The sequence below is a fragment of the Salmo trutta genome, chromosome 2 (genome assembly GCF_901001165.1).
Source record: "Salmo trutta chromosome 2, fSalTru1.1, whole genome shotgun sequence".
Lineage (NCBI taxonomy): Eukaryota > Metazoa > Chordata > Actinopteri > Salmoniformes > Salmonidae > Salmo > Salmo trutta.
In genome coordinates, this window is record NC_042958.1 from 23,213,527 (window position 1) to 23,240,747 (window position 27,221).

General features: G+C 42.3%; 1 protein-coding gene across 1 annotated transcript; it reads left to right on the forward strand.

Annotated features, from left to right (window-relative positions):
- Nucleotides 1-220: 220 nt before the first annotated feature.
- Nucleotides 221-26,535, forward strand: LOC115148906 (cyclic nucleotide-gated cation channel beta-3-like). The gene is made up of 17 exons (XM_029691211.1): nucleotides 221-427; nucleotides 1,070-1,127; nucleotides 1,819-1,942; nucleotides 7,416-7,576; nucleotides 7,840-8,142; nucleotides 8,429-8,637; nucleotides 9,054-9,104; nucleotides 9,272-9,358; nucleotides 9,741-9,805; nucleotides 11,153-11,275; nucleotides 12,042-12,183; nucleotides 16,612-16,771; nucleotides 17,212-17,309; nucleotides 19,873-19,956; nucleotides 25,490-25,608; nucleotides 25,852-26,004; nucleotides 26,310-26,535. Exons 1-17 carry the CDS (start codon nucleotides 221-223, stop codon nucleotides 26,533-26,535), a joined length of 2,370 nt encoding a protein of 789 aa, XP_029547071.1.
- The last annotated feature ends 686 nt before the right edge of the window (nucleotides 26,536-27,221 follow it).

Here is a 27,221-nt window from a genome sequence, read left to right on the forward strand (position 1 = left end):
AGGGGGTATTAGTGTTCTATATTAGTAGATATAACAGCATCAGAGGCCTAATTCCATCAGAGGTCCGCAGGTTATGGGGACAGCAACCTAGAGGACTGTTTAGCTGCTGCTGAGCATGACATAGAGAAACAGAGAGAGAAGAGAACAGAAGGGAAAAGGCTTGGAGGGGAACTCACTACCACCACCTCTGTCCACAGCAGAGTCTGTTAGCTACCCAGCTATGTTCGGCAAATTGAAGAGGATGTTTATCCCCCAACCCCCAGCAGCCCCGGTATCTGCTCCAGCCGCGGTCTCTGCTGGAGCCCCGGCCTCTGCCTCAGCCGCGGCCTCTGCCCCAGCCACGTTCCCTGCCGCTACCGCGGCCCCTGCCCCAGGCGCGGCCCCTGCTCCAGCCCCGGCCACAGCCCCAGCTCCTGCACCTGCTAAGGTAAGATACCACAGGTTCATCCCAATACTGTAGCAGCATTAGGCTGTTCCACTGTGTTATACGCAGCATGCTAACAACATATTGTAGGCTAGTGTAGCTGAATGATTATCACTGTCCAATGATGCTTGGACAAAGTAATGCTTATGTTAATAATGGTTATCCTCCATTTTTTTTGTGCAATATTTTTTTTCCTGTCTTTTTCATTTCTGTTTCCTCGTCACATTTTGTAAGGACAAACAACGGCTAACATTGAGAAATATCAAGCAATTTCATTTTGCATTATCATGTTTTTGCTATGAGATTTGCACTCTGGATTCCAATGCTTTACTTGTAGCAAACAATTCTTCTCCATTCTCCATGTGTTTCTATTCTTCAGGCAAAAAAACTATTGAATCATGATTGTTGTTTTTTTCTTTAATTTGTCCCATATCAATTGTTCATTACTTAAAGGCATATTCAAATTCATTGCATTATGATTAGACCTTAATTTGAAACTGTCTATCACGAGTAGTGTTTTGTTGCGGAATGGTAGATCTACTCCCTCTGTTGGAAATTGTCTTCTAAATTAAAATGTCCTCTAATCACCATGACTTGAATAATAAAGATGCGAGTTTGACTTTGAGGCAATGTTACTCATCTCAGCCAGAACATAAGCCTGCAGATAAAGAAAATGGGGCCAAGAAAGAGGACAAACCAGCAGGTAAAGAGACTTGACTGTTGGCTCATTCCTGCTGCTTCTCATTGCTTAGAGCTAGCTACTGAAAGTTTTGGATCATGTTAATGCTTGATTAAATATAGTTGGAGCTTTTTACTGTCCTTGTAAGGCAAGCCGTTACTGACAAGGTACAAGCAAACAAAAACACAACTTATTTCAAAATCCTGATTGGTGTGCTATATGTTTTAATTTACTGTGAGGCTGAGGTGGGTGCATGTCTTGGCTGGTTAGCTATTGTATATAGCTAACCAGATATAGACAGCTAAACTGTTTGTTTATACTTTAAGTGGAGCAGCGAGGTGAGCAAGAAGTTAAAGCTATGCAGGTCAATGGTCACATTGGTTCATCTGCATTAATGCATTAGCGTCCAGTCTGTTACTGTAGCAGATGCCCAAGATTCACAAGACTGGTCACAGAGAAGACCCCCCATGTCCCCCATCTCCTTTCTGTTGTGACCATGCAGGAAACTACTTAGGAAGCTCCTCACAAAGGCTCATACACCCCAAAATGTCATGTGTAGATATTTCTGTGGCAGATGAAATAGTTGATAGTTATTTTATGAATTTCTCTTAAATAAAGACATCATTATGCCTCTTAGACCTGGTATATATTGTTTGTTTTTCTGGTTTTCTTTGTACACCTTGAATGAAACTGCCATCCCCGCCTGTCTTTGCAGAGACTGCACATGACCCAGCCCCGGCCCCGGCCCCAGCCGCTGCCCCGGCCCCAGCACCTGCTGCGGCTCCAGCTGCAGCCCCAACCGCTACCCCAGCCAACCCTGGCCAGGAGGGAGCAGAGGGGTAAGTGCAGTACCTTGTGTTCATTCTCCATTAGTCTCTACTGACATTTATAGCTGGAGATTTGGTTATGGCTGGCTAGAGTAACTCTCAATAGAAGGCTCTCTTCAACTTCCTACACTAGCACTTACAGTAAATATTGATAACACCCTTAAGGAGAAGAGTGTGAGTGAAAGTAACCTACTCACCTTCTCTTGAACCACACAATGGGAGGTTGACCGAATTTGAACCCCTTCCAAAATGGCCACCTCCCAAGAGATCTTAACACCAAATCAGTATCAAATTAATAATCTAATCAAGGCTGACACAGAGAGTGGAGAAGATCTCTCAGTCCGTGTGAGACAAACACACGCATGATCTATAGGATCTATATCCCACAGCAAAGAAACATGCAGATTAAAGGAGAGAGAGAGGAGCTGAAACGAGATAAGAAGATTAGCTGATCGAAGCTCACTGGAGCAGCTTATGGTTAGCGAGGCTATGAAACAAAAAAATGAAAACAAATCCAGTATTAACGTCATGGCGATCCCTTTAGCCAAGGTGATCCCTTTAGTCATGTTGATGCAACTGCAGTTTGATTGTTTTTCAGTAGCTGAACAAATTCAAATCAAGTAAAGACTAGTTAGCTTGTTTTGACAGCATAGCCTAGCTAACTAGTTGAGATATAGCCAACGTTTGGCTTCGGGGCAGTAGAAAAGTATGAATAGAGTTAAGGTAAAACAATTAAATACCATGGCCCTGCACACTAATATTGCTTGTTAAAGGGTAATCCACCCAAAAACTCTCTTTTGGTATTTTTTTCATTATACCACTGTTCAGTCCCAAATGTTTTGCATGTCAGCAGTCAAGTTTTCAAGAAATTGGACTTTCAAGAAGCATGTGGCGGTGACACTTGGTTCTTGAAAGTCCAATATCTTGAAAACTTGACTGCTGACACGCAAACATGTTGGGACTGTATCAACAGTGGACTAAGGAAAAATAACAAAATATCAGTTTTGAGTGTCATTTCACTTTAAAGCCAAACCCAAAATGTTGCATTTTATACTGATCAAAAATATAAAAACACAACAAGAGATCGCTATGTGCACAGGTAAGTTCAGGGATATTGTCTCTGCGTATTGAAACAGGTCAGATCAGGGAAAATGTCTCTGCGTATTGAAACAGGTCAGATCAGGGATATTGTCTCTGCGTATTGAAACAGGTAAGATCAGGGATATTGTCGCTGTGTATTGAAACAGGTAAGATCAGGGATATTGTCTCTGTGTATTGAAACAGGTAAGATCAGGGATATTGCCTCTGTGTATTAAAACAGGTAAGTTCAGGGATATTGTCTCTGTGTATTGAAACAGGTCAGATCAAGGATATTGTCTCTGCGTATTGAAACAGGTAAGATCAGGGATATTGTCTCTGCGTATTGAAACAGGTTGGAATTGTGGTGAAATGGAAGAGGAAAGACTATATAATTATTGTGACCTCGAAGAAATAGAGAATGAAACTAATTTTATCCTCTATTGCCCTTTCTACCACGATATACACTTGCTCTTATTCCAGAAAGCACACCAGATATACCCTGGCATTATGTGGCTGAGTGATGAGGAGAAATTGAAATGTTTTTTGTCCATTGTGTATTACCGTTTGCGGAATATTTAGATAAAGCCTGGAATAAAAGAAAAAGGGCTACCTATAATTCAATAGTAAAAATATTTAGCTTCTATGTGGTAAATGGTGTGTGTATATAGATTGTGTATAGGCTTGTCTACCATGTGAATCTTCTCTTTGTGTCAGACTGGGTTCAAGTGACTTCTGTTTATTTTTTTCTGTATTTATTGGTCTGTATATGGTATGTTTGTATGTATGTATGTATATTATTGTACTGCTCTAGGGGTGTAGTTATTGTTTGGATAACCTTATTTACTATTATGTATTGATGTATTGTATTTTTTCCACTCTTTATGTGATGTGTAATGCAGCGAATGTCGGAAGAAAAATGATCATTTAATTACCATAGTGAATTTTTGTAATGTTTGTTCATGTGTCAATTAATCCCTTAAGGGATGGGTTGCCAACTGGTGATTTGACACGAAAATAAAATATCATTCATTCATTCATCATTCAAAAGATATTACTGAGTTACAGTTCATATAAGGAAATCAGTCAATTGAAATACATTCATTAGGCTCTAATCTATGGATTTCACATGACTGGGAAAACATATATGCATTTGTTGGTCACAGATACCTTAAAAAAAGGTAGGGGCAGGTCAGAAAACCTGTTAGTATCTGGTGTGACCACCATTGGCCTCATGCAGCGCGACACATCTCCTTAACATGGAGTTGATCAAGTTGTTGATTGTGGCCTGTGGAATGTTGTCCCACTCCTCATTAATGGCTGCGTGAAGTTGCTGGATATTGGCGGGAACTGGAACACACATCAATCCAGAGCATCCCAAACATGCTCAATGGGTGACATGTCTGGTGAGTATGCAGGCCAAGAACTGGGGCACTTTCATTTTCATTTTATTATTTTTATTTTTTTCACCCCTTTTTTCTCCCCAATTTCGTGGTATCCAATTGGTAGTAGTTACAGTCTTGTCTCATCGCTGCAACTCCCGTACGTACTCGGAAGAGGCGAAGGTCGAGAGCCATGCGTCCTCCGAAACACAACCCAACCAAGCCGCACTGCTTCTTGACACAATACTCATCCAACCCAGAAGCCAGCCGCACCAATGTGTCGGAGGAAACACCTTACACCTGGCGACCGTGTCAGCGTGCATTGCGCCCGGCCCGCCACAGGAGTCGCTAGTGAGACAAGGACATCCCTGCTGGCCAAACCCTCCCTAACCCGGACGACGCTGGGTCAATTGTGCACCGCCCCATAGGCCTCCCGGTTGTGGCCGGCTGCGACAGAGCCTGGACTCGAACCCAGAATCTCTAGTGGCACAGCTAGCACTGCGATGCAGTGCCTTAGACCACTGCACCACTCGGGAGGCCCAGAACTGGGACATTTTCAGCTTCTAGGAATTATGTACAGATCCTTGTGACATGGGGCTGTGCATTATCATGCTGAAACATGAGGTGATGGTGGCCGATGAATGGCATGACAATGGGCCTCAGGATCTCATCACGATATCTCTGTACATTCAAATTGCCATCAATATAATGCAATTAAGTTTGTTGTCCGTAGCTTATACCTGCCCATACCGTAACCCAGGGGTGGGCAACCTTTTGGCTCAATGGCCACATTGAGGTTTTGAAACCAAGTACTATATGTGTGACAAAACATGTGAAGCCTTTATTCATTTGCAAATTGACATGGAACTACTAGTGTACTGTAGGTGTACATATGCTTGCAGAACAATTATACCCTTGCACCATCACTACCTTTGTTTTTGTGAACAGATTTTTCAGACGTTTTTCACAAAATGTATATAATTTATAACTACAAAGACACAGTCAAACACACACACAGATCCTGCATTTCTACCCTTATAAAGTACAATCAAACTTAGTCACAATATGCAAACTTAAAAATGTATATACTGTATATTTCATGACTGGAGACATGCAACATGTAACAGCAGATGTGTAAAAAAAACTATTCTCAAATTTGAGTGAAACATATGGTAAGGGCATCCGTTTCATTTGGAATGGCCTGTTTTTAATGCATATTAAGGAACAATTCTCATCTCCATTGTGAGCCGTACTTACAGTTATCCAATCACCTCAGCCCAAATCTGACTGATTACATATTACCTGTATCCAAGTGCATTGCTGGATAATTCTCACTGCGTAACCATCACCATGAAAAAGCATAATCCTTGCCTACCCCAGTCACGAGTCTTAATGTGAACAATGGGTCTGGTCACCTCGCTTGGCAATGGCATCAAAGTCTGGTGTCATCTTTGATGTAGAGATTCTCAGAACAGCTGACAAGTGGTAATTTGTTAAATTTGACCTGTGACGGGATTTGTTGTAATTCATGACTGAGAACGTTTGTTCACACACATATGTGGACCTGAATAAAACAAGCATCCTTTGGGCGTGTTTCATTCAGTGAGCCATAGAACTGGGCTATTGTTGCTGTTTTGTACTTCTCCAAAGCACTGTCACATTGGATGTCGATGAGCTCCAATTGTGTGTCTGGTGGTGCTTTCTCACTGTCGAAAGACAGGGGGCATGAAACAAGCTCCAGCTCAGTCTCAGTCTTGGAGAAGTCTGAGAAGCGGCGGGAAAACTCAGCATGCAGGTCGATCAAAGTGCTACTGTATGTCTCAGTGCTGCACTGCGATGTGGGCGCGTTCAGTACGGCCAGTGTCGGAAAATGAGCAAGAGACCGGCTGCTCATTTGTCTGGAGAACAACATAAGCTTTCACATTGGAAAACAGTTCATGCACAAAAACACCATTTGCCTGCAGTTTCACATTTAGATCGTTCAGATGCCCAAACATGTCCACACCAAAAGCAAAGTCGCCCAGCCAGTCTGTGTTTTTCAACTCGGACAAGTCGTCAGGAACATACCTATCTCCTCTGTTGAATCTTGTTATGTTCATACAAATATTTACACATGTTAAGTTTGCTGAAAATAAATGCAGTTGACAGTGAGAGGACGTTTCTTTTTTTGCTGAGTTTTATATATATATTCTTTAGAATATTTCTTCCACTTTGACAGAGTATTTTGTGTAAATTGTTGACAAAAAATGACTTAAATCCATTTTAATCCCACTTTGTAACACAACAAAATGTGGAAAATGTCAAGGGGTGTGAATACTTCTGAAGGCACTGTAATTTAGAATGTCTACATAAATAAAGCAATTTCATTGTTCTCATATTACTCTGTAGACTACTGACCTATTGAAAGCTTCATCTGACATATCACCATGCTGTACATCTGCCTGTAGTTATTGAAATCAACCTGCAGGAGGTTTGTTTGTTGTTGCGGGAGACAACTGCTGGCAAGGTTCTGACAGATATGTGTCTTGGTGGCAAGGACACACCCAGGAAACACCCACATCAAACCACACCCCCAAGCCAACTCATGGTAGGCACAGATAGAACAATGAGATCAGTTATAAACATATTTGGCTTCTGTCATGGCGTCAGCATTTCTTGAGGAGCAAGCCAAAAAACGAGGCCAAATCAGCAGGTGCAGTTCTCTTTTAAAGCATAGGTGTAATGTGGTGTTTATTCCAGCAGAGGGAACACTTCCTTCGTTTATAGTGTTGGACCAACATGTTCAGTTGAAATTGAGCAAAACTGAGATATTGTCTGAGGTCCCAGATCTGTTTGTGCTCTGGCATGAGTTGGCACAAAAAGACTGCCACTCAGAATAAAAACTTGAGACAGAGTTGACACAGTTAACTTCCTGAAAGAGCTGTATTTTGAAATAATGATTCAATAAGGGAAATGTAATGGGGGTCTTATTCTGTAATGCAGTAATGGTGAAACTCACTGTCAAGTGATTTTATTTTCCTTTCCAGAGAAGAAGTTCCCCCTCCTCCACCACCTCCTATAGTGGTAAATAGGTACTCTGATGATCAGCTCCGGGTCATAGTGAAGAGGATGAGAGAGAGAACAGAAATATACAGAGAGAAGCTCATAGACCCACATGCATCATCACCTGAATTCAGCCCTCCAGTCAGTAAGTATCCACACTCAAGGTAGTCATAAGAAATATAGTGGATTCATTGGGAGTCATAAGGGATTCATACGAGTCATAAGGGATTCAAATACACAGTGGATACACACATTTAGTTTGTTCTTTATTTAGTTGTCCCCTGATAACCTGTTAGCTTTAGTACCGTTTTGTGTATAATATCTATCTGACTCCTTAGCTATATTTGTTGACTATGGGTTATCATAGGATGTAACTTTGTAATGTTTAAATTCTTTATTCTACTCAAGCTCCCATTTATCAAAAAAAGGATTATGAAATATTAATTAAAGAGAGGCTAATAAAAGAAGAGCAAGATAGGATAAAGAAAGAAGAGGAAGACTTAAAAAAGAAAGATGTGGCAGAGAAGAAAAAGCAGGAGATGGCGGAAAAGAAAGCGGCAGAGCAAAAAGCGAAAGATGACGCAAAAGCATCGGAGCCTGTGGTCAAACCAACCTTTGGCCAGGAAGTTGCCGCCTTCCTTGACAGGAGGCTGAAACCTATTGAGGATGCGATGGACTCAGTGCTGCCATCCACCATAGATCCATTCTCAGGTACGTACTGTATGCCAACTTTGCTGCTGCTCTGGTAAACTGCTAACAACATGAAATTGTTTTGTAAATAATTGACCACGCAATACAATGCTGTATTGCATGTATGTTACTTTTCAGTGTTAATGCAGTAATAGTAAAGAGTTTGGATTCGGGCCTTGCAGCCTTGCACCGTAGCTTTTACATTGATTAATTATCTATCTCCCTCTATCCCCCTCTCTTGCTCTCTCTCTCTCTCCCTCCTGTCTCTCTCTCCTCATACTTTCTCCCATTCCTCCTCTCTCTGTAGATCGTGCGTACATCATGTGGCTCACTCTGGTGACTCTGGCCTTCAACTACAACACCTGGTTCATGACTGCTCGTCTGTGTTTTCCCTACCACACCCCGGAGTGGATCCCTTACTGGATAGCCATGGACCTTGTGGCTGATTTCATCTATCTCATTGATTCAATCTTCTTCCAGGCCCGCAAGCAGTTCGTCAAAGGAGGGGACGTCGTTGTAAGTCCCTCAGCTCTCCCTTTTTCTCCAGAGGAAGTAGGACTACTACTGTCCTTAAACTATGAGGGCATTTTGTGAGTGTTACAGTTTGAACACTTATGAACAATTAAATATGAAAAATAAATGGCCAAGATGACACTTCCAGCTCAATTTAAGCATACCTGCGTTGGATAGGTTTTGCAGCAGGGTATAAATGTATCAGTCTTTCCCATAGTCCAATGAAATCGCATAATTATATGTTAATAAGGTGTTTAGAAAGACCAGGTAGACTTCCCCACACAGGTAGACCCTTTCATTCTTCCGGTATACAAAATGAGACTTGTGTGCAGTGGACTGGCAGTAGTTGTATAAACAGGTATTCTGCATAAACATTGCTAAGGTAGATGTGATTTTGTCTTTAATGTTCTGTCTTTCAGAAAGACAGGATTATAACCAAAGCGTACTACAGAAACTCTGAGAGATTTAAGGTACTTCAAAGATGTAATTGTTTGTTATATACTGTCCATCATTTTTCATGGCTTAAACACAAACATCTAACATTTATATATTTGATTAAAAAACTTTTTTTTCTGCATGTCTTCAAGGCAGTGGCTTCAGTTACCACCTACTGTAACTTATTTGTCTCTTTCCTCAGATGGACATGATAGCAATGGCACCCATAGACTTGCTATGCTTCCATTTTGGATACAAATCCATCTTCAGATTCAATCGAATTATAAAGGTAAAGCATTTTCTGTTATGGTCAACTTATGCAAACTCATCTTATGCTGAAACAAGCATGACTCAACTGTTAACACTGATTCTACTGTTTTATGTTTGCTACTTTTTGATTTTATTTGACAATTTAACGATTTAAAATGCTTAAAAATGTTTCACCCCACAACAGATACATATACTAAATCCAGTCGAGGATAAACACAATAACGTAAAAAGACTGAAAGTCTTTATCGTGTTTATCCGCGACTGGATTTGGTATATGTATCTGTTGCGGGGTTGAACATTTTTAAGCATTTTAAATCGTTAAATTGTCAAATAAAATTAAAAAGTAGCAAACATAAAACAGTATGCCACTTTTGGGGTGTTAATTTTGAGGTCTTCTTTAGGTGGACACATTCTTTGAGTTCAGTGATCGTCTGGAGAGCCTCATGTCCAAGGCCTACATTTGGAGGTATGTCACTAACTTTACAACTTAAGTATGCCTATGTTTGGCCTAGAATCAATCCTTTATACTGTACCAACTCCAAATATGATGAAATCCGACATGACTGTCAGCGGTGAGCTGATGACCCTTCAATCAATCAATCAATCAAACAACCAATCAATCAATCAAATACAGTACATTTCTATATTCCTTTTTACAGCAACATTTACAGTACCAGTCAAAAGTTTGGACACAACTACTCATTCAAGGGTTTTTCTTTGTTTTTACTATTTTCTACATTGTAGAATAATAGTGAAGACAAAAAAACTATGAAATGACACATGGAATCGTGTAGTAACCAAAAAAGTGTTAAAACAAATCAAAATATATTTTATATTTGAGATTTTTCAAAGTAGACACCCTTTGCCTTGATGACAGCTCTGCACACTCTTGGTATTCTCTCAACCAGCTTCATGAGGTAGTCACCTGGAGTGCATTTCAATTAACATGTGTGGCTCTTCAAGTGCAGTTGCAAAAACCATCAAGTGCTATGATGAAGGAAAAGCAGTCAACAACTGCTCAGCATATGTGGGTACTCCTTCAAGACTGTTGGAAAAACATTCCTCATGAAGCCGGTTGAGAGAATGCCTAGAGTGTGCAAAGCTGTCATCAAGGCAAAGGGTGGCTACTTTGAAAAATCTCAAATATAACATACACTACCATTCAATAGTTTGGGGTCACTTAGAAATGTCCTTGTTTTTGAAAGAAAAGCTATTATTTTGTCCATTCAATTAACATCAAATTGATCAGAAATACAGTGTTGACATTGTTAATGTTGTAATCAGCACAACAATTTTCAGCTGTGTTAACATAATTGCAAAAGGGTTTTCTAATGATCAATTAGCCTTTTAAAATTATCAACTTGGATTAGCTAACACAACGTGCCGTTGGAACAGAGGAGTGATGGTTGCTGATAATGGGCCTCTGTACGCCTATATAGATATTTCATAAAAAATCTGCCGTTTCCAGCTACAGTACAGTACAATAGTCATTTACAACATGAACAATGTCTACACTGTATTTCTGATCAATTTGATGTTATTTTAATGGACAGAAAATTTTATTTTCTTTCAAAAACAAGGACATTTCTAAGTGACCCCAAACTGTTGAATGGTGGTGTATATTTTCATTTGTTTAACACTATTTTGGTTACTACATGATACCATATGTGTTCATAGTTTTGACATCTTCACTGTTATTCTACAATGTAAAAATAGTAAAAATAAAGAAAAACCCTTGAATGAGTAGGTGTGTCCAAACGTTTGACTAGTACTGTATCTTGAAGCGCTATACCCTTGCTTGCTGTGTTACAAGAGTGGTCCGCACCATTGGCTACCTGCTCTTCATGCTCCACCTCAATGCCTGTGCCTACTACGTGGCCTCGGCCTACCAGGGCATCGGCAAGACCACATGGGTCTACACTGGCAAAGGCAGCGCGTATGTACATTACACCAACTCAATTGTATATCTCCCGCTGTCAGTGCACACCTATGCAGAGCTCAAGTTATTGTTCAATGTTAGTTACTGCATGACCGTATCTACTGTATAACATTATTCATTTGCAACTTGTTCATTTGTCATATACTTTTGCCCTGTATATCCATGTCAATATTGTAAGGAAGTACTGTTCTAAAGGTATACACATTAGTAGAATGAGACCATGCATGTTACTTGTAGTTGATTATCTATATACATAATTTGGACATACTTTGGACTATGTATACTTTTTTTCTCTATTTGGACTGCCTTATGTATTTTTTTTTTTTTAGTTACCTGAGCAGTTTCTTCTATGCGGAGAAATCCCTGCTGATGATCGCAGAGTTGCCATTTCCCGACACCTTATTCGGCCAGTTGTTTCAGATGGCCAACTATTTTTTCGGCGCCTTCTTTTTGTCCATCTTTCTTGGCCAGGTAGTCTTCTTAGTGTGCTTGATTTTTGTCATATTTTTGTATTTTATTTTGTTTTGGTGTTTGACAATTTCCAGTTTTTCTCTTCAAATATGACCCCCCCAAAAGGATTTTCCCCCCAACAATTTGAACACTTTTCCCATCTCCTGTCATAACCTTAGATCCAGTGCCAGGGTGGTCAACAACACACAACCAAATGACCTAGCTACTGCGGAGCAGATAGACTAGCACCCCTCCTAACGCCAACCCCTCTCCACACACAGATACCTGTCTAATACCCCACTCCTCTCTACAGGTACTTGCGTTGTTACTATTACGCAGTCCGCAGTCTGATCAACATCGGTGGTCTTCCCGAGCCCCACACAGTCTTTGAGATTACCTTTCAGTTGTCAAACTTTTTCGTGGGTGTCTTCGTGTTCTCCAGTTTGATTGGACAGGTAACAGGAAGAGACATAGTCAGATATATCTCCCATTGGCTTTCCCATCAAGGATCTAAAGCTCCTATTGAATTAATCAAAGCCCCCCATTCCCCCCTGATTCATCTGGAAACCTTAACCTTAGCAGTGTTTCTTACACCACAACCTAGTCTCTGTCTTTGTCATAGCCATAGCATAGATGTCGTAGTGAATAACTGGGTGGGCGGTTCTCTTTCAATTATTCGTTTCAATATCTCACATGTGGAATTTACCTGAATCTCAACAGCAGGTTTTGCAGTTCTCATCTTCTGTGTTGGGTGACTTTACCGAAAGGAATGTTTTTGCTTCGGGTAAGAATTTGCTTTTCCACTTTTTCTTCCCTTTGTCTCCTGTGGCACACGGCAAGCTACTGAGCAACTGAGCAGTTCACCTCTGTGCTCCTGGAACCCATTCCCTTGTATTCGCTCTCAAGGAAGAGGAGGGGAATCCACTCTACCCCTGAGTGCCCTCTGTGACACGACTCCCCCCTCGACTCTCGTTCAAGCAGCTGGGGCAGGACAACAAATTGGCAGTCGCGCACAACCACTGTCCCTATGTTCCATTGTGTCAACACTGCCCATGTCAATAAAAAAAAGTATCTGCTGTATCCAGGCGGCATACCAAGGACACAGAGCAAAAATGAAATGAAAAGGCGACTCCAGCACCACTGGTGAGTGAGAGTCTACTGACCTGTGGGCTACTCGCCACAAGAGCAGGGAACTGGCGTGCATGCGCAGTCCAGCCCTGGGTCTGGTCCATGGTGACAAAGGGGTACAAACTGCAGTTTGTTATGAGACCACCCGTTTTCAACTGCATTTTGGAATCAGTGGTGATTGGCGACTCGGCATGCATACTAGAGCAGGAAATCTCCTCTCTATTAAGCAAAGCAGCTATCAGGGCAATACCAGCGGCATAGAGCCACCTCGGCTTCTACTCCCAGTACTTCCTGCTTCCCAAAAAAGCTGGAGGGGTAAACCACATTCTGGACCTACAGGGCCTCAACAGCTATCTGAAAATGTTCATGTTCCCATATGTTTACATTCAACATTCTGTCGGTTCACATCAGTCGACCTGTAGGACAGTTATTTTCACATAAGCATCCTGCCAGCACACAGGAGGTTTCTAAGGTTTGCTTTTCAAGGCACAGCTTACAAATACCTCGCTAGCTCTAGCTCCATAAACATTCCGCAAATGTATAGAGGCAGCTCAGTCAGAGTGAGGGAAGAAGGCTCATCCCTCATCTTGGTAGCCCCTCGATGGCCAGGCAAGCTTTGGGTAGCGGAGATCATTCTCCTACTGTACGACGAGCCCTGGCAACTCTCGATATGCAGGGATCTTTCCACCCTCACCCAGACACCATGGCCCACTGCGCCTGGCCCGTGAGAGGTTAAATTTGGATGCGACAGGCCTACAACTTGGAGTCATTGAGACTATCCAGAGTGCCAAGGCCCCTTCTACATGACAAGTAGTGCCTTTTTGAGAAGTGGTGTGACCAAAAACAGATAATTTCTTACCAATTCTCTGTATCCAAGGTTTTATGCTTTTTTGCAGTACCTTATTGACAGAGGGAAGGCATTCCCCACTGTTAAGGTCTATCTAGCTGCTATCTCGGCCTGTCATATAGGCTTTGACAATAACAGTGGGAAAACACCCCTTGTTTTTGTTTCATGAAGGGGCAGTCCACTTACCTCCAGTATCAAAGCCTTTGCTCCATCTTTTGGCTATTTCACGGCAGCCTTTTGAGCCACTGGAAAGCGTTGAGATGAGGTATCTCTCCTTAGGACCGCTTTACTGGTCGCCTTTATGTCCACAAAGTGAATGAGTGATGCATGCTGCATGCACTATTGGCCTATAATAGCAAGGGCTTACAGCCTTCAGAGAGTCTGAGGGCTCACTCCACCAGAGGTATGTTTACCTCTTGGGAACAGTTCAAGGGCATCTCCTTACAGGAGATTTGCGATGTGGCTTGTTGGGTATCCTCTCATACTTTTATGAGGTTCTACCGGCTAGACATCACTGTACCTTCTTTGACGCATATTGTCCTCAGTGTCGTGGCCTTTGAGGGTTCATACGTTGAGACTACCTGACTTCAGAGAGCATGCTTGCGATACGGGACATGTGAGATATGTGGGATTTTTGAAAGAGAATTCAAGGTTACTTTTGTAACCCCGGTTCTCTAATATTATGAGTGAGATATCTCACCGCATTCCCCTACTCGCAAGAGTGTGAGGAAGTTCAGAATGCTTGAAAATGACTAGAGGGCGGGCGAGTTGCTCCTTATCGTGAGGGGAGGGGCTCACCTCATTTGCCACTCGACCTGTCTGTTTCCAACAAACGTGTGCAATTGGTTCTTTGAGCTTCTGAGATTCAGGTCAATGCCATATGTGAGATATCTCACTCATAATATCAGAGAACTGGGGTTACGAAAGTAACTGAGTTTCCTGGACACAGATTAAGCCTAGTCCTTGACTAAAAAGCAATCTCTCTGGTGAATCACTGTTGAATGTGTCGTTTAGTCCAGGACTAGACTCAATCTGTTGAAGTGAACAAAATAAGATGTTTGATGATAGCATTATTTCCCTGGCCCATAGCCACCTCAGTCTCTGGACTCTGATCTATCCAGACAGATATAGATATAAACTCAGCAAAAAAAGAAATGTCCTCTCACTGTCAACTGCTTTAATTTTCAGCAAACTTAACATGTGTAAATATTTGTATGAACATAACAAGATTCAACAACTGAGACATAAACTGAACAAGTTCCACAGACATGTGACTAACAGAAATGGAATAATGTGTCCTTGAACAAAGGGGGAGTCAAAATCAAAAGTAACAGTCAGTATCTGGTGTGGCCACTAGCTGCATTAAGTACTGCAGTGCATCTCCTCCTCATGGACTACACCAGATTTGCCAGTTCTTGCTGTGAGATGTTACCCCACTCTTCCACCAAGGCACCTGCAAGTTCCCGGACATTGCTGGGGGGAATGGCCCTAGCCCTCACTCTCCGATCCAACAGGTCCCAGACGTGCTCAATGGGATTGAGATCCAGGCTCTTCGCTGGCCATGGCAGAACACTGGCAATCTTGTCTTGCAGGAAATCACACACAGAATGAGCAGTATGGCTGGTGGCATTGTCATGCTGGAGGGTCATGTCAGGATGAGCCTGCAGGAAGGGTACCACATGAGGGAGGAGGATGTCTTCCCTGTAACGCACAGCGTTGAGATTGCCTGCAATGACAACAAGCTCAGTCCAATGATGCTGTGACACACCACCCCAGACCATGACGGACCCTCCACCTCCAAATCGATCCCGCTCCAGAGTACAGGCCTTGGTGTAACGCTCATTCCTTTGACGATGAAAGCAAATTCAACCATCACCCCTGGTGAGACAAAATCGCGACTCGTCAGTGAAGAGCACTTTTTGCCAGTCCTATCTGGTCCAGCGATGGTGGGTTTGTGCCCATAGGTAACGTCGTTGCCGGTGATGTCTGGTGAGGACCTGCCTTACAACAGGCCTACAAGCCCTCAGTCCAGCCTCTCTCAGCCTATTCCGGACAGTCTGAGCACTGATGGAGGGATTGTGCGTTCCTGGTGTAACTCGGGCAGTTGTTGTTGCCATCCTGTACCTGTCCTGAAGGTTTGATGTTCGGATGTACCGATCCTGTGCAGGTGTTGGTACACGTGGTCTGCCACTGCGAGGACGATCAGCTGTCCGTCCTGTCTCCTTGTAGTGCTGTCGAAGGCGTTGCACAGTACGGACATTGCAATGTATTTCCCTGGCCACTGCAGTCCTCATGCCTCCTTGCAGCATGCCTAAGGCACGTTCACACAGATGAGCAGGGACCCTGGGCATCTTTCTTTTGGTGTTTTTCAGAGTCAGTAGGAAGGCCTCTTTAGTGTGCTAAGTTTTCATAACTTTGACCTTAATTTCCCACCGTCTGAAAGCTGTTAGTGTCTTAACAACCGTTCCACAGGTGCATCTTCATTAATTGTTTATGGTTCATTGAACAAGCATGGGACACAGTGTTGAACACTTTACAATGAAGATCTGTAAAGTTATTTGGATTTTTACAAATTATCTTTGAAAAATAGGGTCCTGAAAAAGGGACCTTTTTTTTTTTGCTGAGTTTAGTAGATTATAAACCTGTATAAATGCAGGTAAGTAGTCAGGTGGTGGGTTGGTATTGAATCAAAGATGATTTTATCCTACTGACCAGCCTCACTGACCTATATTTAGCTTGGAATTCCTGTGACATGTTTATTTGATTTCTTGGAAATGTCACTTATTACATTTGTTACAAATTGGTAATTTTACTGACAACCAATTTGTAACAAACGGACCTATGAAGTTATAAGTTGAACTTGAGCTTGACCTCAGTTGACTTATGTGTCTAATATGATCCATTCCAGATGAGAGATGTCATTGGGGCAGCCACCGCAGGCCAGACCTACTTTCGTTCCTCCATGGACAACACTGTGTATTATATGGTGTCAAATCACATCCCCAAACTGTGTCAGAACAGAATACGCACCTGGTACAACTACACCTGGGACGCCCAGGGAATGCTGGGTAAGGAAACTCTCAGGCTGCGTCTCAAGTGGCACTGTATTCCCTATTTGAGAAGCAACCTCAATATTTTCCTTCAGGCATTGAAGGTAGACTATACATAATGATGTTGCCAGGAGCAGCACCAGAAATAGTGAGATGAGCAAGATGCAACACTTCGCTCTCCCACAGTCACACACAGTATCTGTGCATGTGCACGGGTTTGCTTCACACTGTGTACAGCGTGGTAGCCACGGGACTATAACAGTGGAGAAGTTGAGCCTCGCACTTCAACACTCTTAGTTATTCCAGAAATTAACCCACAATGCTGTTTACTTTCTGCATCTACATCATATCGCTGAGTCTACCTTTAACAAAGGCTCAGGTCTAAGTGAATAGGAGTTCTGTTCGATAAGACATCAGTAATTACCTGTGTATTTATGGTTCTTCTTGCCTGCCTTTAGATGAGTCTGAGCTGCTGGAGCAGATGCCTCTGGTCATGAGGACAGCCATTGCTGTTGACATCAACCTGGCTACCTTCCAGAAAATTGATCTATTTAAGGTACACACGAAAGCATGCACGCAAGCACACTAGTGGTGCGTGGGTCCGCTATTTGTTCACCCGCAACTGCACGCAATTGCTAATAATCCATTCACAACCGCCCGACTATATGTGATAAAGTGAAAATCTGAGGCCCTAACCCGACCCTAACCTGCTGATATAGAACATGTGCTATAGGCTACAGTCAGAGACTGCGGAATGATTTTTTGACAGTGAGTGCAGGATTGTTTTGGTCCTGGTTTAGATATGTTTATGCTTATAATTTCCAATATTTTTTGTAGGGTATTTGTTAGTCTACTTGTCTATAGTTAGATACATTTAGCTTTTCTTTTGACCTTATATGTTGCCCTAGAAGACTAAATAAACCCTTGCTCACCAGAATAATATCAATAATCGATACAATGAATGATTCAATCTAGTTGACATCGATAAAGTTTTCTCTGTCATCTCTGCTTCTTTTGTGGAGCAAAGACGCTTAGGGACCTGCGATAAAATGCAACACATTTTTTTTACTGGAAATATTTTCTGAGCAAATTTTCCAAATGACATACATTTGACCAGTTGTAAGGAAATAGAAAGCTGTGAAAACGACCCAACATGTTTCTGATAATATTTCAGGTCGGATTGGATGCATATTTATGTGGTTGAAATACTATCAGCTTTTATGATGCTGATAAAGATAGCACCTCTACAGACAGTATCTAACTGCGAATTCACATTCTCTCAAGATGGTGAAAGAAATAAACCACTCCAGTCCTGTTCCCGAGTCCAAATTTACCCTACATTTGGTGTGTCATTTTAATGCAAGACATGCTTAATTCTGCAGTAGTTAATATTAAGGCTGTGTGAGAGGTTATAGACCTATAGTCAGTGTCCAGATTTCAGTTTCCATTTACCCCATCTGAACAGTAGGCTACAGTTCCCTTGATGTGCCATAGGCCTATTTGAAGCGACCAGCTCTCACAGTCTCACTTCAGAATTAGACGTTCAACCATGTTCCTCTCAAATGTCACATTTCAAAGTTGTTCCAAACGTCAAATTTCCAAGTGTTTAAAGTTAAGTTTAGACATTAACTCTGAATGTTTAAGGTTAGGGTTAAGTTCAGGCATTAACTCCAAATTCTTAAGGTTAGGCATTAACTTTGAATGGTTAAGGTAAGGGTTAAGGTTTGGGAAAGGTTTAAAACTCATATGTAAAAATCAACTTTCTATTGCTGGATTCGAACGTGCAACCTTTGGAATCCGAGGCAAATGCCTACGCCCGTCTGCCATCCCCAATGCCCTAGCAAAACCGAAACCTACTTGAACGTAACAGCTCTCACTGTTGCCCCTAGTGGCCGGTATCCACGTCATCTCCTGACGTACTCCGAAATGGATGGACGTCGAATACTGCCTTGTATCACTGGTGACCTGGCTGATTTGAAGTCCCCATCTTGTTATTGTCGATTTTGTATAGCACCTCACAATCATCACACATAACATAGCAAGCACTTCTATCATCCTCTTTTACCACTTCACCAAATCTTTCCAAAACATTACTTTTCTGGCCCTCCTTTCTCTTTGTTTTCAACTCTCCATTTTGCAGCTTTTCACTTATTGAATTAAACTATAACATTTTCATTTTTTGCCTCTGTGGATTGATGTGTATTTTTTCTGCCCATTCCCAAAAGCATTTGGCGTGTAGTCTATTTGGCGCATGTACAGTACAGTTAGGCCTTAAAGCGAACGCCTCATGTCCACCAGATGCATCATACACTTTGCATTCAGTTGGAAGTTATTCATTGTCAATGGAGCAGTCTGCAACGCTATGTTGGGGGTGCCGCGGTGTGTTCTGTGTACCGCATGTGTTCAATATTTTCAGCTCATTCGTTGCTTTACCATGCAGTGGTACAAACAGAAGTGCATACACAGACTCCAACCAGCTAGCTTTTAGCAAGATGAAAAGCAAAGCACATAGGTCAAGTACTGAAAATGCGGGCCAGCAAAACAAACAAAATGCATCTGGTGGACATCAAGCATTAGGCTTACACACTAATGTCAGATAGCCTATATTAACTAAAGGAAAACCTAAATGTAGCCTATAGACATGAATTGCACAAGAATTATACAGTATTGTTTTCTCTTTATTCAAACCGCCCGCCCGCAACCCACCCGCCCTTCATTCATACAATATTTCATGACCTTAAACCCGCCAGGATATTAGTCAACCCACACACACACACACACACACACACACACACACACACACACACACACACACACACACACACACACACACACACATACACTCTTACAAAAAAGCAGACAAACATTACTTAAAGGAAATCTCCACCCAAAAACTATATTTCGGTATTTGTTTCATTAGGCCATTGTTGATATAGTCCCAGAATATTTTGCATGTCAGCGATGAAATTTTCAAGATATATAACTTCCAAAATACAGAAATACAGCCAGTCTGATGCATTTTGCATCATATCTTGAGTTTTCCTTTAATCAACAGAGAAATGTGTACAAATAATATCTTGTGATGCTTTAGTCTATGATGTTGAATTGTATTTCCTCAGGGTTGTGATAACCAGATGTTGGTAGACATGTTGCTGAGGCTTAAGTCTATTATATATCTACCTGGGGACTTTGTGGTGCAGAAGGTGAGTTTGTGTGTGTGTGTTTTATTGACTACCTCCTCTATCTGCTGCTACCGAAACACTTCCTTAAACATGTCAAACATGATCCTGTCATCGCTGGAGGTAAAATTAAGAGAGAGAGAGAGAGAGACGCAGTCATGGAATTAGCTGTTTCATGTAGTCTATAAAGGAACTGTTAAATAAGGTCAGCTCACACTATTTCGTCATAGGGTAATAGGGTAATATTGGTGAAGACATGCAGTATACTCAGCTTTTTAAAATCAGCTATATGTGTGTATATTTGGTTCCCCATAGGGAGAAAATGTTAAAGAGATGTACAGTGCCTTCAGAAAGTATTTATACCCCTTGATTTATTCCACTATTATTGCACACAGAGTGAATCCATGAAACTTACTATGTGACAATTGTCATAACTCTCCTGTGACGATGTGAAGGATCAGGTTACAGGGGGGTCCACTCTACAACATGCTCTCTCTCTCATAGAGGGGGAGAGCGGAAAGTCGACTGTTTTATGGTCGGTCATAAAATACGCTGCCCCTATACTCTGTAGTGTTCAAGGTTGGAATGTAAACTATGGAACACAGAGAGACCCTTGGACATCAAAACATTGAATAATTAAACAATGTTTTTATTTTTGAGAATATGTGAATGGTCCGTGGACACTTAAGGGACAGTCATGTTGAGTGTGTTTCATTTGGTGTTCTCATGAAGGACAGGAAACACACATAACTGTATCTCTTAAAGTGTACAGTCCCCACATTGGAATGGTTACAATTCTATAGGCCACGTAGACCATACAGCTGTAGATTTGGCTACATGGCTGGAAATGGACAAACTCTGAGACTATATCAATCACTACAGAATTCCTAGACGTATAATTACTAGTCTGAAGTGAGAAATTACAGTTGAAGTCGGAAGTTTACATACACTTAGGTTGGAGTCATTAAAACTCGTTTTTCAACGACTCCACAAATTTCTTGTTAACAAACTACAGTTTTGGCAAGTCGATTAGGACATCTACTTTGTGCATGACACAAATAATTTTTCCAACAATTGTTTACAGACAGATTATTTCACTTATAATTCACTGTATCACAATTCCAGTGGGTCAGAAGTTTACATACACTAAGTTGACTGTGCCTTGAAACAGCTTGGAAAATTTCAGAAAATGATGTCATGGCTTTAGAAGCTTCTGATAGGCTAATTGACATAATTTTTGTCAATTAGAGGTGTACCTGTGGATGTATTTCAAGGCCTACCTTCAAACTCAGTGCCTCTTTGCTTGACATCATGGGACAATCAAAAGAAATCAGCCAAGAAAAAAAATTGTAGACCTACCTTCAAGCAATTTCCAAATGCCTGAAGGTACCACGCTCATCTGTACAAACAATAGTACGCAAGTATAAACAACACGGGACCACGCAGCCGTCATACCGCTCAGGAAGGAGACGCATTCTGTCTCCTAGAGATGAACGTACTTTGGTGCGAAAAGTGCAAATCAATCCCAGAACAACAGCAAAGGACCTTGTGAAGATGCTGGAGGAAACAGGTACAAAAGTATCTATATCCATAGTAAAACGAGTCCTGAAAGGCCACTCAGCAAGGAAGAAGCCACTGCTCCAAAACCGCCATAAAAAAGCCAGACTACGGTTTGCAACTGCACATAAGGACAAAGATCGTACTTTTTGGAGAAATATCCTCTGGTCTGATGAAACAAAAATCGAACTGTTTGGCCGTAATGCGCATCGTTATGTTTGGAGGAGAAAGGGGGACGCTTGCAAGCCGAAGAACACCATCCCAACCGTGAAGCACGGGGGTGGCAGTATCATGTTGTGTGGGTGCTTTGCTGCAGGAGGGACTTCACAAAATAGATGGCATCATGAGAGAGGAAAATGATGTGGATATATTGAAGCAACATCTCAAAACGTCAGTCAGTGTCACATCCTGACCAGCAGATGGAGCTGTGGTAGTAGTTTGGGGGTCAGGACGTGGCAGTCTTGTGTGTGTCTTGTGACTCCTAATCAGGAACAGCTGGGAATCGTTGTTCCTGATTGGGAGTCATATATGTAGGAGTTGTTTGTCACTGGGGTTTGTGGGTGGTTGTTTTTACACTGCGGTTTGTATGCCTGTAAAACTGTCACTGTGGTGTTTATTGTTTTTTCAGTGGATGCTCTACTCCTTTTTTTGAAAATTTAAAATATGAGTATCCACACTTCCGCTGCGCCTTGGTCCTCCTTCCAACAGCACAAAGTATTTTGTGACAGAACCACCCACCTACACAGGACCAAGCAGCGGAAGAAGGCTGGCGAGGACTGGGAGACACGACGGGTAAGGGAGACCGAGAGGCACCCCCAAGAATTTTTTAGGGGGGGGCACAAGGGCTGTGTGACGGGGCAGGAGCTGCCCACCAGTCAACAGTCGCCAGAGCTGCCCGCCAGTCAACAGTCGTCAGAGCTGCCCGCCAGTCAACAGTCGTCAGAGCTGCCCGCCAGTCAACAGTCGTCAGAGCTGCCCGCCAGTCAACCATCACCAGAGCTGCCCGCCAGTCAACAGTCGTCGGAGCTGCCCGCCAGTCAACAGTCGTCGGAGCTGCCCGCCAGTCAACAGTCACCAGAGCTGCCCGCTAGTCAACAGTCGTCAGAGCTGCCCGCCAGTCAACCATCACCAGAGCTGCCCGCCAGTCAACAGTCGTCAGAGCTGCCCGCCAGTCAACAGTCGTCAGAGCTGCCCGCCAGTCAACAGTCGTCAGAGCTGCCCGCCAGTCAACAGTCGTCAGAGCTGCCCGCCAGTCAACAGTCACCAGAGCTGCCCGCCAGTCAACAGTCGCCGGAGTGGCCAGACTGCGCTGAACTGCCGGAGTGGCCAGACTGCGCTGAACTGCCGGAGTGGCCAGACTGCCCTGAACTGCCGGAGTGGCCAGACTGCCCTGAACTGCCGGAGTGGCCAGACTGCCCTGAACTGCCGGAGTGGCCAGACTGCCCTGAACTGCCGGAGTGGCCAGACTGCCCTGAACTGCCGGAGTGGCCAGACTGCCCTGAACTGCCGGAGTGGCCAGACTGCCCAGACTGTCCCGAGCTGCCAGACTGCCCAGACTGTCCCGAGCTGCCAGACTGCCCAGACTGTCCCGAGCTGCCAGACTGCCCAGACTGTCCCGAGCTGCCAGACTGCCCAGACTGTCCCGAGCTGCCAGACTGCCCAGACTGTCCCGAGCTGCCATACTGCCCAGACTGTCCCAAGCTGCCAGACTGCCCAGACTGCCCCGAGCTGCCAGACCGCCCCGAGCTGCCAGACTGCCCCGACAGCCAGGAACGGCCTGCACCTGAGCCACCTCCAGGATAGGTGGGTTGGGGAGGGAGGGTGTAGCACAGTGCCGTCGGTGACGGCAGCCACCCTCCCTTCCCTCCCTTATTGTTTAGGGTTAGTGTTTATGGGGTTTGTTGGGGATTTTGTTTGTTGGTGGGGTTTTTTGTGGTTAGGTGCATTCCGGGGTTTGCACCTTGAGGGGGAGGGGGTACTGTCACATCCTGACCAGCAGATGGAGCTGTGGTAGTAGTTTGGGGGTCAGGACGTGGCAGTCTTGTGTGTGTCTTGTGACTCCTAATCAGGAACAGCTGGGAATCGTTGTTCCTGATTGGGAGTCATATATGTAGGAGTTGTTTGTCACTGGGGTTTGTGGGTGGGTTTTTTTACACTGCGTTTTGTATGCCTGTAAAACTGTCACTGTGGTGTTTATTGTTTTTTCAGTGGATGCTCTACTCCTTTTTTTGAAAATTAAAATATGAGTATCCACACTTCCGCTGAGCCTTGGTCCTCCTTCCAACAGCACAAAGTATTTTGTGACAGTCAGGAAGTTAAAGCTTGCTCTTAAATGGGTCTTCCAAATGGACAATGACCCCAAGCATACTTCCAAAGTTATGGCTTAAGGACAACAAAGTCAAGGTATTGGAGTGGCCATCACAAAGCCCTGACCTCAATCCTATAGAACATTTGTGGACAGAACTGAAAAGCATGTGCGAGCAAGGAGGCCTACAAACCTGACTCAGTTACACCAGCTCTGTCAGGAGGAATGGGCCAAAATTCACCCAACTTATTGTGGGACACTTGTGGAAGGCTACCTGAAACGTTTGACCCAAGTTGAACAATTTAAAGGCAATGCTACCAAATACTAATTGAGTGTATGTAAACTTCTGATCCACTGGGAATGTGATGAAAGAAATAAAAGCTGGAATAAATAATTCTCTCTACTATTATTCTGACATTTAACATTCTTAAAATAAAGTGGTGATCCTTACTGACCTAAGACATGGATTTTTTACTAGGATTAAATGTCAGGAATTGTGAAAAACTGAGTTTAAATGTATTTAGCTAAGGTGTATGTAAACTTCTGACTTCAACTGTACGTAAGTCTAGTACGAGAATACTGACAACCGTGGAAGCATCTATTCTATGCAACGACCACTTGTAGGCCTGACGTATCCATTACAACAGACACTATCCAGAGCTGCGGAGAAAGCTACAACCACAAAGAACATTGTGACATCTGGGGAAGTAAACCAGAGACTCTCTGATGAACTGACTGTCCAGCAGACGGACCGGCGATTCCAACAGAGAAGACAGTGACGGCATATGGCCGTAAATATATACATTGCAATTATTCTCGAAAAAGCAGCCATTCATGTGCAAAGGATTATCATTTCAATGAATATAATTATAGACTGTGTATAGTGAATATATTTTGTCTTGCCCGCTCTTTCTCAGTCCCCACCCCTTTCCTTTGTCTACCAAGCCGTCATATCGGCTTCGTCCGCTAGGGACTTTTTCTTTGTATCATGTAGTAACCCAAATATCTACTGTTTGTTTGTTATGTAATTCTGTGTGATTATTTAGTTAGTTATTAAATAAATAATTAAGCCAATTTGTATATCGCTGATTCGTGATTTAGGCTAGGGTTCGTGCAGATATACAAGGGTTTGCGACGTTCAGTAATGAGTACTGATGAGGTAATAATAATTCATTAATAGAAGACTGTAATTGATCAGATTTTAAAATATCTTAAGAGTTATATTTTGGAAATTATAACTCTATAAATCACCATTTTCCGTGGTGCCCCGAATTCCTAGTTAGTTGATGTTTACATGATTATTTCAATCACGTAATAATTAAACCTAAAGAACTGATTTGATATAAATAAGTCTTCGCATTTAATGATAGCCCAGACACGACACAATTTTACTCCTGAACTTATTTAGGCTTGTCATAACAAAGTGGTTGAATGCTTATTGACTCAAAACCATTCAGCTTTTCATTTTTTATTCATTTGTTAAAAATTGCACTTTGACATTATGAGGGTATTACCAGTGACACAAAATCTAAATGTAATCTATTTTAAGTTCAGGCTGTAACACAACAAAATGTGGAAAAAGTCAAGGGGTGTGAATACTTTCTGAAGGCACTGTACATCAAGGGGTGTGAATACTTTCTGAAGGTACTGTACATCTATAGCATAAGGTTTTTGTCTGACTATCTTGTCCTGTAGGGAGATATTGGTAAAGAGATGTACATAATCAAGTCTGGAGCAGTGCAGGTGGTTGGTGGGCCAGATAACTCCATTGTGTTCGTTACACTGAAGGCTGGCTGTGTGTTTGGGGAAATCAGGTACAGAACAGAGCTCTCCTGTGAACATGAGACAATGGGCTGCATCTGAAATGACACCCTATTTCCTACAGTGCACTATTTTTGACCAGGGCCCATATAATAAGGCTCTGTTAAAAAGTAATCCTCTATGCACTCTCATCAAAGTAGTGCACTATGTAGAAAATACGCAGACATGGTGTAGCCTACACTGAGATGCCTTGTTGTGAGATTATATTATACAATTGGAGTGTTTTTCTTCAACAGTCTGTTGCAATCGTCTAAAGATGGCGGGAACAGGAGAACAGCTAATGTCAAAGCTCACGGCTTTGCTAACCTGTCCGTCCTGGAAAAGAAGGATCTCTTTGAAATTCTGGTCCACTACCCAATGGCTCAGAAAGTTCTGGCCAGGAAAGGAAAGTAAGAGAGGAGATTGGCTGTATTATTGGCACTGCATTGGATTAGTTCCTAGTTTTAATCTAAGATAATTAGTTAATAGTAGTAGTAGTCTCTTGTAGGGAAAACATTTAAAATGCTAAAGAATACTGCTTCCCTGCTATCCTTTATCAATACAAATAGTTATTTGGATAATCCATCTATACAGTAATAGCTCATCAAACTCTATTTATAGTTTATTGAGCTATAGATGGACTATTGAAATAAAATGTTACCATGTCATGTAATAGAGATATACTTGACTCCTTTTTGACTCATTATTTTCCAAGGAAACTGATGAAGGCTAAGGGTCCAGCTGCTGCTAAGGCTGTTGAAGATAAAAAGAAAGGACTGGCGCTGTTCGGACCCAAACCCCCCACTCCTAAAATGCTGCATGTCTTTGGGGGAGGCAAAGGCTTTTTGGACAAACTCAAGGTAAGAAACATCCCTTACTCTCACTTTGATCTGTTGTTAACAACAGGTATGTACAGTATAATGATGTTCAGTTACAGTTGATAATTGCACAAGACAACTATATAAATACTGTTAGTGGCTCAAGCTGGTTTGTAATCTACTGTATTGTGGTTTTCTTTCTCTTATAGCATGCCACTCACAATCAACAAGATTGAGAATATCAAACTGCATCATTTCTCATATTTATTACTTTTGTGGTGAGTTTACAGTGCATTATTGTTCAATCTCCTCTTTACACACAGCTGAATGAACATTATGTGAGTGTGTGTACAGAACACTATTATGAGGGATTCTTGTAAGAGGGATAATACTACCCTCTCGCATACTATCCTTTAGAATTGTTTAACCTTTCAAAAACTTAATTAAGATGTGCAGTATTGAAAGAAAAGACAAAGTGGAAAAACGAATATGTCTAGAAGTATTTTGATCGTTTTTCTTTTCATGTCAATTATAAATGATATTTCAGGTTTAGAAACAGTTATTTGTTTTGACCAATCACAATTTCTATTTGCCAATACACAGCTCATGTAGTTTGTGGTGACAGTTATGGATGCAGTGCCAATCAAAGGGTTTATTTTTCTGTGTAACGGGTGAGTAACAGTTTAGCTACGAAACAAGCTACTTAAGTGACATTTAATACGATCTGTCTGCTTTGTAAGATACACATTTACCTAAATAAATCAATTCTGATTTACTAACGACTGCATCAGTTCTATAGTATCATATGC

Bases quoted from the DNA above. Each gene is read 5' to 3' on its own strand.
- LOC115148906 (XM_029691211.1), top strand. From the start codon at position 221: ATGTTCGGCAAATTGAAGAGGATGTTTATCCCCCAACCCCCAGCAGCC. The intron at 12,184-16,611 runs GTAACAGGAAGA...GATCCATTCCAG, and splicing joins TCTCCAGTTTGATTGGACAG to ATGAGAGATGTCATTGGGGC. The intron at 19,957-25,489 runs GTGAGTTTGTGT...CTTGTCCTGTAG, and splicing joins GGGACTTTGTGGTGCAGAAG to GGAGATATTGGTAAAGAGAT.